The 12,228-nt window shown below is 37.1% G+C and overlaps 1 protein-coding gene across 1 annotated transcript in view; it reads left to right on the plus strand.

The window, feature by feature from the left end:
• Positions 1 to 10,737, plus strand: part of NEBL (nebulette) — a 92,253-nt gene extending 81,516 nt beyond the window's left edge. The window contains 2 exon segments of the mRNA XM_077174146.1: positions 149 to 264; positions 5,820 to 10,737. Of these exon segments, the coding sequence (XP_077030261.1) occupies positions 149 to 264; positions 5,820 to 5,996 (293 nt within the window). The 3' untranslated portion in view covers positions 5,997 to 10,737.
• The last annotated feature ends 1,491 nt before the right edge of the window (positions 10,738 to 12,228 follow it).

Consider the following 12,228-nt stretch of genomic DNA (forward strand, 5'->3'; position numbering starts at 1 on the left):
TTATGTTCTTTATGGAAATAATTCTGAACTGTTTTGTATGGAGGATTTAATGCTGTTAACAGTGAAAATAGTCTACCATTTCTACAAAATGTTAGTTAAGGGCTGTTTTAAAATACTAATTAATGTGTGCGTATTTTTTTTAATGCAGCCCCTGTTCTCCCTGGGGCATATCAACAAAGCCAGACTCAAGGATATGGATACATGCACCAGACCAGTATGTCATCCATGAGGTCCATGCATTCACAGCCTCATTCAGCAAGTCTGGTGAGTACTGAATTTAAAGGAGAATTTTGTTTGATAAGCACCATCATCAGCTATTGTGAGATCTCTTAAATATGACAGAATTGAACCCCCAGAGTTCTATAGTTGACCTATTTGACTGTCTTCATCATAAATGTAACTGGTAGTCCTCATGTATAAAAAAGATTCAAGTGACTATGGGCAGTGGTAAGAACTATATCAGAATACATTTAAAAAAAGGTATGATATTCGGAGAGCAGAGAAATAACAGAATTCTTTATCTACTTGCCTACTTAAAACAAACAGTAGATGCTTGGACAGTGTTTCACAGGCTGAATTTTGATGTTATGCTCTGCGATGAATTCTTGCTCCTAGCACTGGATGAAACGCAGTGATCTCTTAAGATCACCCTGTTGGTTTAAATCAGTTTCACTTTTTTTGACTTGTTGATTTTGTGCTAGCAGGCTTGGTGCCTACCTGTATTACTTCTGCTTGTGTAGAGCTAGCTCAGACTCCAGATTGCTGTGCCCTTTCTAATTGACACAGCAGTTGTGCAGTGACTCGTGTAAGATCCAAATTGAGTTACGCTGATCGGCAACCAAGAAAAAGCTTTATCATGAAACTGTGACTGTTTCATGAAGTTCTCAACTGTGGTGGATGGGAATGTAAAGCTGGAGTGAATATTTCACTTTACAAAGTAACTGGTCATGGAGGGAGAGCTGAATGGTATTCAGCTGGGATTTTTAGGAAATGAAGCTTCTTTTTTTTAAACTCCCTATATAAAAATTTCAGTTTTAATGGTTATCATCTTTTTTAAATCATATCACTGCCTAGAGATTTCTTAGCTGCCTAGAGATCCAGCCACCTTTTACCTTAAAATATTGTCTTTTTGAATTTTAAACTATTTTGAATACCTCTGTCACCTTTTTTAGAGATGAATAAATATTTAATTATGAACCAAACTTAGAGATTGCTGAGCTGAAAAAAAACCTGTTTTCAAGATTAGATGAAACTTGTGTTTTTTTGTAAAACTGAAACTCCATGACATTTTATATTGTAAAGGTCACGACTTTCTGTGTTGCGTGAGTAGTTTCAGGCTTGTCAGATTCTCAGCTGTCTGGGGCTGAGGGGGCTAACTTGCTGGAAAGTCTGGGATCCAGATACCTCCATCACTGAGTGAGTCAATAACCTGAAAAACTCTTTGGACACCTGCATGACAGCTGTGAGACAGCTGATAGTGGAATCAGCCATTAATTTCCAAGGATATTACAAGGCACTTTGGGAGTTGGTTGATTTCCAAAAGAGAGACAAAATCCAAAAAGTGGGCAACCCGGATGCCTGGGCTTTGCCAGCAGATTTGCTCGTCATTGGGGAGCAAAGCAAAAGCCCTCAAATCCAGCAGACAGAAAATGGAGATGCCTGCAAATCTCAGAATGCACTTACCAGCCTTTGCAGCTTTGTGGGCAGAGAGATGACCACTATTTCCTAATACCTCTGTGTCCCTGTGACTTACCTGACAGGCTGTCAAAACAGTGTCATTTCAGTCATCTTGAGAATCATCATTTGCCTCTTCTTCCAGAATTAGGAATGTGAAGGTAATAGGGAAAGGAAGGAAGTGATGTTACAGGATTTTAAGAGTAAGATTGACTTATTTCAACAGATTTATTTTCCCTGTTGTGAAACTGTTTTCACTTGGCATCCATGTAAGTGATAATATTTTGTCATGGGAAAAAAATGAAAACAGCAAACACCATGATTTAAGCTCATTTTGCTGTTGTTAAAGACTGAGTAGATTTCCCTTTAGAAAATAAATCCCAAGCATTTCCAGAGAGAGGAAATCAAAGACTGCTGGCCTGGTGCTGACTGCTAGCTTGCCAGTCTGGTGAGGAAGACAGAGTGTGATCTTACCACCCTGGGGTAATGATTTTGCTCCCAAAGAGGCATCTCAGATGCAGTTAGAAATCTGCCAGGCTCCCTTGTCTTCCCATCTTAAGACCAAAATATTTTTATTAGCCTGTGCAGCTTATCCAGGTGCATTGCAAATGCTGCCCTCAGCTATTGGGACAACACAGAGTGGTCTCAGAGTGTGCCTGGGGGAAGCCCCTGGCTGGGGATGTGTTTAAATGTAGCAGACTGAAGGTTGATGACGGTCTTGGAGTGCTTTTAAAATGAGGTGAGGACATGCTGCAGGACATCTGACAAACCTACACGATTTTTAGGTGTGTTGCTTTCAGCTGCCTGTTCAGTTCTGGGCTTGGAGCAGTACTGCCAGAGGTGCAGTGTTGTCTGGCAAATGACTGAGGGAGGAAAGATGAGAAGAAAGTGCCAGGGGAAGGTGACTGGAGGAAAGGAATCCTAGAATAGGGACCTCAAAGCCTGAGCAGCTTTTGAGGCTTAGCTAAAAGCAGTGAAGGTGATAAAGTCATTCATCAGTGCCTGAGTTTTGCCAGGACATTTCTAGGGCAGAAGTGATTAAGATCCCATGGGTTATATCAGGGTGGAGATGATTGCAGAGTTAGCTGTTTTAGTACATTTACTCCTTTCAACTGAATTGTTGTATTGTTACCAAATCTGGCCCCAAAATGCGTATGTTCATTTTATAATCATGATCACTGGTCTCCTGTATTAAGAAACAGAATTTTTCTAATTTCTAAATTTTAAAAATCTTGTTTATTTCATTTTGAGCTCTGTTTTGTATTAGGCACAATCCTAACACAATCTTTGGATGGGTTTTTTTTCCCAAATAAATTGCATTATTTTCTGATTCTTAACTTGTCCTTTCTTTCTGTGAGAAGTTCTGCATGATGGGGTGAATTAAATTGTTGCTCGGGGTAAAAAGTGCTTTATAACAGAAAGCCCTGAAGACTTATCTTCCTATTTGGAAAATAACGGGGTGTTCACACACTGTTTGATATCCGAGAGTGGTAGGAAAACAAAACCTGTGCTTCAAGTTGGCTTTCCTTGATGGCTGCTGTATGTGAAGGATGCTGCAGCAGTTACTGCTCCTTGCAAGGAGCCATCCATAGAACAGGTATGAATTGAGGTGAAGTAGAAATACACACCTGTCAGCCCAGAACAGGCTAGGGAGCTGAGAATATATTAGCTTGATTTCAGTTCTTTATATGGACAGCACTTACTGGTCTGTCTAAGCAGTGGGGGTGAGACAGACCTTTGAGGAGGTGGGAGATAACTGAGTTTTGACTCTTTTAAGGAACTCCAAACTTACACTCTCTTGTAACTTGATACCGGCTAAACTCACTCCTGACTGAGGAATACTGAGGAATAATTCACTGAAATGCATTTTAAAATCCCTGTTTTGAGTCCTTTAGGCATTGTAATTCTCGATTATAGAGCGCAGACTACACTCTGCAGTGATAATTAGGCATTAAATGCTAACAGGATTATTATGGAGATTTCTCCTGACAGCCATTTAGCGCCTAATTAGGTGTTAAGGCCATAAATTTAGGTTTCTCAGCAGCATTTCGGGCCCTAATAAATTCTTCTAAAGTTTGGAATTGCGGGCTTGTCTTCACAACTGCATCATGGTGATGTAGTCAAGCTGCCTTTTAGGAGACAGCAGCGGTATGTCCTTTGCCTTGGAGCTCTAAGGAAGAGTGAGCATCCTTCTGAGTGAGCAAAACCTCTCTATTTTCCCATTTTTATGTTGGCTTATTAAAACATTTAACCTCTTCACCAGTCTTTTCCCATTTAAGGGAGACCTATAAGCATGGCTCTAGGCAAAATCCATTTACTGCCTTATACCAGATATAGACTTGCTACCATTTTTTTAAATGGACCATCTTCTGAAATAAATTGTTTAAAAGGCTAACTGCTGCTGAGTTTGTTGTAATAGCATATTTTTCGTTGCTTTTTTAGAGTTAGTTTCAAGGCTCAGCAGTGAGATCAGTAGAAATAGTTGGAAAAAATATTATTCTGAAAGGCAGAGAGCCTTTTGATGGCTAGTTGTCTACTTTATGAATATTTAAGGATTTTTGGTGATGATAGGAGCCAAGAAATTATTTACTGTCATGTAGTGCATTAAAAATGATCCTTTTTTAAATTGAGTTCCATGCATACTTGGAAGACATTAAGGAACCACTAGGAAAGCAAATACCCCTGGTTGAAAACTGCTCTTGGTCACAGCCTGTAGGTCAGCCAAACTACAAGGCATGGCAGAAGACAAGAATATAGCACAGGGCTCAGATGCAAGGTAGACTTGTCAGGAAAGGTGGTCTCCAATGGTCTCCAGTGTTTCAACAGGAGCTGATTTCTCTGCCCTGTTTAATTTGCACTACCAATGATAGTGAGACTAGAAGTTTCTATAGCATGGGAACAGTAATGATCAGTTGCCCTATAGAGTCTGGATTAAATAATTCCACATTTCCAGCATTTGACAAATGGCTTGGTCACTCCATGTGGAGTAATCTCCACCTCTTTAAAAAATAGTTTTATTAAAACACTCAAGCCCCCATATATATGATATGAACTAAAACTAATTCAGAGCTGTTTTCTTGAGCAGAGAAGTTTGCTGTCTTTTAAGAGGCTCAAACAATAGTACTAGGTATGAACTCACGCACTGACTGTTTTGCCTTTTTTTCACTCTAAGTTATTGTACCAGAAAAATTCAGCTACATATGGTAAGCTAGCAAAAATTACCGGAAGGGAAATTGGATATTATCAGTGATGCTTGAACTGCTTTTGACTTGTGTTAAGAGGCAGGATAAGGAAAAGAAAGTACCCTTGGGAACTGGGAATTTTGAAATGAGGTAGTTTTATTCTGCTGTTCAGATACAAGGAGACACTGTTCTTCCTGAGTTTGAAAATTCACTTTGAATTCCAGTAAATGATGGCATTTTATTGGTTATGAGTGAAAACAAATACTCTATTTAGAAAAATAGAGGAAGAGGCTGAAAGCTTGTCTCATAGTGGGCAGGGTTGTGGAGAAATTTCTCTTAGCTAATGATGGGACTTTATGTGCTAAATTTTGTCTGAATATGAAAATATAAGTATTCATAAAAATTATTTTTATAAAATTTAAAAAATATTGTCTTTCTTTTAGATAATAATGCATTCATAATTCTTAATTTGGGTAAAATCCTAATGAAATGAAGGACATTCAGTGAGATGGAAAAGTTAATGGTCTGGATGAAGACTGTGTTTCTTCTAGTAGTGAAGGCACAGGAGAAGCTATTTGTGAATCATGCAAATAGGGAGCAGAAGCAGAGCTAGCCTGGCTGGATGTAATGAACTGTTACTAGTGAATTAATGAAACAACAGTTAGAATATTTCAGTATGCAGTGGGTGGCTTGAAATCTGTTTGTTTGAAGCCATAGTACAATATGAGTTAAAAAAATAATTATCTTGCTGCTCAAAACAAGGGCCTGTATTCACTGTATATTTGACAGGGTGTAGAAGGGGATACTGTTTCATTTTTGACAGGTAGCTTGTGATTTCTCTCTCTGCTTTACTGCCTCTATTCTTTTTTTCCTTCTCTTTTCTTCTTTGTGCAAAGAGAAGGAATCAAGGAATCTCAGGTTTAGACTTGAGGCTTTACAGTCTTGTTTTCTTTCCTTCAACAGAGAACATACAGAGCTATGTATGACTACAGTGCTCAAGATGAAGATGAAGTTTCCTTCAGGGATGGTGATTATATCATCAATGTGCAACCAATTGATGATGGCTGGATGTATGGTACTGTTCAGAGAACTGGGAAAACAGGAATGCTTCCAGCAAATTATATTGAGTTTGTTAACTAATTTTTGTCTCTTGTCCTTTGAGCTTTATTATGATTTACTTAAAATCTAACCTTTTAGAAAAAAAAATCAGAAGAATCTTTTAAGAGTTCATGATCATTACTTTATCACTGCTATAACAGTTTGCATTCTCACTCAGAATCCATTTTAGAGTCCTTTAAAGAAATGATAAATAATCCACAAGAAGCTCAGAGCTTTGAAAACAGCATTGCTTATAATAGTGCTCTCTCAAAATGACAAAACATATATGGAAGCCTGATGCTGCCAGTCCTATAAAAACTTTGGTCAATTAACTGTAAAGAGGTAATGCCTTTTCCTTACACCTCAAAGATGTTATAACCATAAAATTGATTCACTTCTTATGGCACTCTGAAGTCACAGGAGGTTAACACACTGAGTTTGAACACATCTACAAATTATTAGGGAAATATTTAATGTTTAAGCAGTTAGCTTCCTAATAGAAATTAATATGTTGAGTAGATAATTCAGTCATTTGAAATAAAGACAAGTAACATGCCAGTAAAAAAAAATCCAATAAAACTCCCTACTGTCCAGCAGCCTTACAGTAAATATGTCCATTTTGACAACAAAAATTTCCTGACTCTTGCATATCCACATTTATTCTTGGATTACCCATTTTTTTCTTATTTCCAAGTGATCTATTAGCTTTGCTTCCATCATAATCCATCAATTAAATCCAGGTCTAGATTCATGGTTCTTCAGTATCTTTTCCGCAGGAGATCCCTTGCAAAGACTATCTAAAGTAGAAAACCTGTCAGCTCTTCTGTTTCCTTGTAATAATACTTAACATTTAAATAGAAACTTCCATTAGGGCAACGTACAACCAGTACTCCATGTTAGCTCCTTGACCTTTGCCTGTAGTGCTGTAAATAAACACCCACGTGCAGTCCCCAGAGCCTGCAGTCACATCCCCTTCTCACCACAGGTAACTCGCTTTATGGCTGCTTTGCTGCTGAGCTGATGTCCCTCCCCTGCTGCAAAACACTTGTGCCTCCATCGAGCAGTGGAGGAGAGCTCTGGTTCTTGTAGTGCATTTCAGATCAATTGCCTGTTGCTTCAGTTTGCTCCCAAATTCCTGGTGATCCAACAGTGGGTTGTACGCTTGCCAAATGATTAATGATGGAGAAGAATTATGTTCTCTTTTAGTGACTTAATCTTTCTCATAACTGACATTGAAGGGAAAGCTAACTAAGCAAAATCCAACATGCCCTATGCCATCATGTTTCAGTTTAGCCATCTGTGGAAAACAGTAAGAATATTCTGCTGACAAACCTTCACATGTGCTATTTGGTGTCTCTTAACTTACAGCCAGAACTCAGAGATCCGGGTCTCAGTCTGTGAAGCTGGGAGAGGATCTAAGAGCTGGTGACACGGTCGATCAGTATGAGGGATTTTGTCAGCAGGCTTGGGTCACAGGCAACTTGTTTTTGCTTTGACTGGGTGCTGCATTCCCTCACAGGGAGAAATCGTGGAAGGAAGGACAAAAGAGTTAAAGATTCATGTGAGAAATTATTTATGTGAATGCAGAAATGTGTAAGGAAGAAAATGTTTTTCTGATAAAATAATTTGTGGAGTTCAGCCATGTGCTAAGGAAGTTAACTTTGGAGTAGCCCTCAGAATATTGAGTCTGCACTGGCTTTCTTTAATTTCTAAAATTTTTAGAGTGGAATTATATATAGAACTTTTAGACAATTTTGTACTTCTCATCTCACATAGCAGGAAACCCTGCAATAACTATTTAAGAATTAAATAAGGAAGGCAGTATGGATTTGTTATGTCAACTGAAAGTTGTCAATGCAAATCCCTGTAAATTCTATTTTTGCATACAGTTTTTGCATACAATTTCCAAAGAATTGGTAAGCTTATGCAATTTTATTTTGGGTCTTGCTAACACAGGGATGATACCAGCTGCCAAGCAGAATGGAATGGCTGCATTAAAAAAGAAATGTAAAAATGTCTGTGACTGTGGAATTACCTGTGCTTTCTTGTCAGCAGCCTAATTTTAAGGCTAAAGCTGCCCAGGAGTATCCAACTTCAAGAAATGTGTTTTAAAAGTAGAATTCCTTGACTGTAAATATGTAATTCGTATCGTTGACTGCTGTGATTTAAAATTCTTGCAGGTTTTACATAAGGAGCTGCTCTTGCAGCAGACCCTTGTGCATTACTGGTTACACCCACATGAAATCAGCAAGTCAAATGGTGTTTTTAAATCTGATGTGGTATGCTGAGCTAGAAGCTCTGAAACAAGCAGTTTTGCCTCTGTGCTGGTTTTCATCACTGGCCATCAACAGCGAGGAGAGGAATTCCATCTTGTGCTGGCTGGCAGATTTTTCAGATGATGCCTGAGGCACAGCTGGCTGTCACTTGCTGCTGTGCTGCTCTATTAGCTGTGCAATGCTGACAACAATAAAAACAGGGTGTCAGTTTGCTAACCAAATATGAATAAAAAAGAAATATAGAGAATATCTATATGGCATCAAGTTGCAATTTTTAGTGACTTATGAAACAGAGCGTCTCCACCTATAAATACACAGTCATTCTGCCTAAATGGGGAGACAGCTTACAGTGTTGAATACTTTATATATAGAAGTAAATCAGAAAATGAACATTTGGTGACATTAGAGAGCTATGTTATGCTGAACAATAGAAATAAAATTTCCTTTATGAATTTTGAATAATCATTAGCCTGGCAGAGCAGCTAAAGCAATTTGCAAAAAATAAAAGGTCAAGAAAACAAAACAGTATGTGAATTGTATTTCTCTTGAGAATGGTATGTCAGCAGAATTATTAAGATCTGGTTTAAGTTACTTATTCTTGTAGTCAACTTTTTTTATCATATATGCTTAGAAATTAATATTTCTATGGAATGGTTCCTGCTTTTTGATATAAAACAAACTTTAGTGTGATTTTGCAGCTTTGTTCTGAGCAATGTAATCAAAGGCCCAAAATTATCAGAATGCAATTATATATTTTTTTTATAAGAACTAAAATTTGTAAGGCAAAGAGAGTAAGTCATGAACTAAATTTAGCCAGCACATGTTTTTCAAAGCATATGTTGGAGACTGTTACATGCAGTGTGATATAGGGGTGAAAAGATGCTACATGCTGTCTTGTCACCTTTAAAGTTTATATTCATTTTTAGCACAGCATGATCCCCTCACTGTTCTTTCTTCCTGTAGTCAACATTTTTCTGGGGAAAGGAAAGGGCTTTTAAGGACTTGAATTTCTCAAGCTGTTCCAAAGTTCAGGTTGGATGTCCACATGTTCCCATTATAGAAATAAAAAATTCTATAAAGAATGCTTTAATTCTTGCTAACACAAGTATAAATGTAGAACACAACATAGAGCATATTCATGCATACATACAAGAACAAATGGGTGCCTTGCTTTTCATTACTCTTTCTTGCTTGGCTATCTTCATTTTTTAAACAAAGCTACATACAGGTACTGCAGTTGTAATTTTTCATTATGGAACATTAGCATTTAGTCTTGATGAAACAGGGTTTTCTTGATTACATTTGACATACAATAAACTACTTCAGCAGACTGGGATTTGACAGAGAATAACCTCCCATGGATTATGTTTTTGACAAATGTGTCCCTGCCGAGTGTTTCTTGGGGATGTGGAAGGTCTCCAATACTTGGGAAAGGTAATAATTCTAGTTTTTATTGTACAGTGACTGCATGTCATCTTGTACAATGAAAAAAAATTGCAAATACAGAGGTCTTTGGCAGAAGGTGGTACAGGGTATAAAATCATAGATTTTTATTAAGTTAATTAATATTCCATTTAAAATATAGAATATGCTTTAGTTAGTAAATGTTTAAATAATATACTGACACAGACAGAAGATGCTGTTGAAAGAAGTCCTCCAAACTGATGTGCTGGCAAATGCAAAGTACTAGTGAGCTGTAGAAGATTAAACCATTTTGCAATGCTTTAGTGATTTTCTCCAGCTTTATGCCATAGGAACCCCATCTCTCCTTTGGAAAGAAAACCTGAAAGCTCTATTTCCTAAACTGCCTGCACTACAACAGTATATTCAAAGGAATTTCATATGCTTCTTGTGTCTGATAAATAGAATTTGCATATTGTACTTCAGTTGTAATCCAGTTGTTGTTGACATTTGTTTAATTATTATTATTTTAGGGGGGAAAATAAGCTATACTGTAGCATTTCAATTGTGTATTTAATATTACTATTAGAAAATGCTAGACCATTGGAAGACAGCAATGACTGTATTGACATTGATTAGCATGATGTGGAAAATCTCTCAGCTGTTGGTTTTTGCAGTGTGATATAAAAAGCAAAAATGAACCGCTGTGCAGTTTGGCTTATGTTTGCTTTAAAGTGTGTAAAGTTTTAGTTATTTTGCAAAACTGTACTGTATTTGAGGGTATACAGTTATGAAGGTAACAATTGTTTTTTCAAAGGACAGATAAACTTACTCTTGGATCATATGATGTATCATCTTAATTTGGCTTTTGTTATGCAGAAAGTTAACACCAGCTATTAAAATATATTTTAGTAGAAATGCTTTAATTCCTGTTTCTTCCTCTACACTGTGAATATTTAAGCTTTGGTGGACTAGAGCAACATCATGCTGCCCAAAGTACTAACCTATGCAACCTAGTTCACATTTTAGTTGATGTCACAGTGGATGTAACATAACAATTTATTTTGCATAACATTAAACTTCATTCAAATAAAATATTAAACCCAGCACTATGTATGTATTATATTCATAAACAACACTCCATAAAGCTACCATACTCATTAGTATAAGCTCTCAAAGAGGGATATTGCTTTAACTAAGGAAGCTTTGAATTTTCAGTCTTAAGTAGAATATTTAGCATTATTTGTCAAGCTTGACCCCAGAAAACAGTTTCCTAAACCACTGTTTTATTTCAGACATGCCCCCTCCTTAAAAGGTTTGCCTTTTTCAGTTTGCATTTGTAACCCTTTGACAGAACACCAAGTTTCATTCCATGACCCTTGGTTTGTTTAAATAAGCAAATAGAGCAAGTGAAGGAGATCCACTGTTTTCATTGATACTGGTTTGCTTGTCTTTGAATGGGAATTTGGTTAGGTGTGCTCTCAGTGCAGCACTAATAAAAAAGATTGCATTGCTGGCTTCTTTAAGACAATTTTATATACAAATGCCGTCTTTATTCATTTACACAAGTAAATTATTTTTAAAACATTGTAAGAAAGTTTAAGTTAAAATAAATTCCAGAAGTATTTTGGAACTCCTCTGCCTGTAGTTGAAGAAGATTATTATGCTTAGGGACATGTTTTATTTATTTGAGTGTTAAGTGTATGCTACTGTGGACTGCATTAGAATTTTTATATTCTTGTCAAGTGTTGGTTTGAAGAAGGCTGTTAACAATGTATGAGGACAAATGGCAGCCACAAATGGAGCTGATTAGTTCCTCCTAGGTAAGTGACATGCAGTTGCTACCACACTAATTTCTACTTAAGAAATGTGTTAGCATTTCATATGAAATTTAATTGGTTACAGAGTTGTGATTCCATGTTCTGTAGTGCTTTTATATATTGAAATGCTGCCAGTATAGAAATATCCAATATCTATGTATACTGTAGCAAACAGCAGTTTTTCAAAAAGATCAAGATTTAAGAGCTGCCAAAATGGACGTTAAGCACTTGGAATGTGTTTTATTTGAAAAACCCTCCATAATTTGCTGGAGGTACTGAAGTACTTTCCTGTCTTAGTGGTCCCATAGAATATAATTATCAAAAGTAGCTGTATACTGGCACATGAAATTCTCATGGAAACCCTCCATGGGTTTGTGCATTGGACAACTCAAGAGTTTGTAGCTATCAATGCTTTTAGGTTGCCTCTGTCTCAGAACTGGGCTCTTGATTTTCTTTGGTGTGTTAATTAGCAAGAATAAGCTAATGTACCATGGAGTTCTCTGTACTGAGGGAATAGCTGCCCAGTGCATGACCACCACCTTCTCTCCCTTCTCCCACTCACACCACCAAGCCCAACCATGTTTCCAATACTGTTTTGCTGTGACTACCTCTCATCTTCCCATGAAGCTACCTGTGGGACACATTAAATTGATATCACCAAATGAGCCAGATTTTTTTTTTCTTTCAAATGATTTATTTTATCATCATTCTTTCGGTGATTCTGTTTATTGCACAACCTTGAAAACAGTAATATTGGCATAAGAAGTAGTATGAAAT

This window comes from Agelaius phoeniceus, chromosome 1, assembly GCF_051311805.1.
Source record: "Agelaius phoeniceus isolate bAgePho1 chromosome 1, bAgePho1.hap1, whole genome shotgun sequence".
Taxonomy (NCBI): domain Eukaryota; kingdom Metazoa; phylum Chordata; class Aves; order Passeriformes; family Icteridae; genus Agelaius; species Agelaius phoeniceus.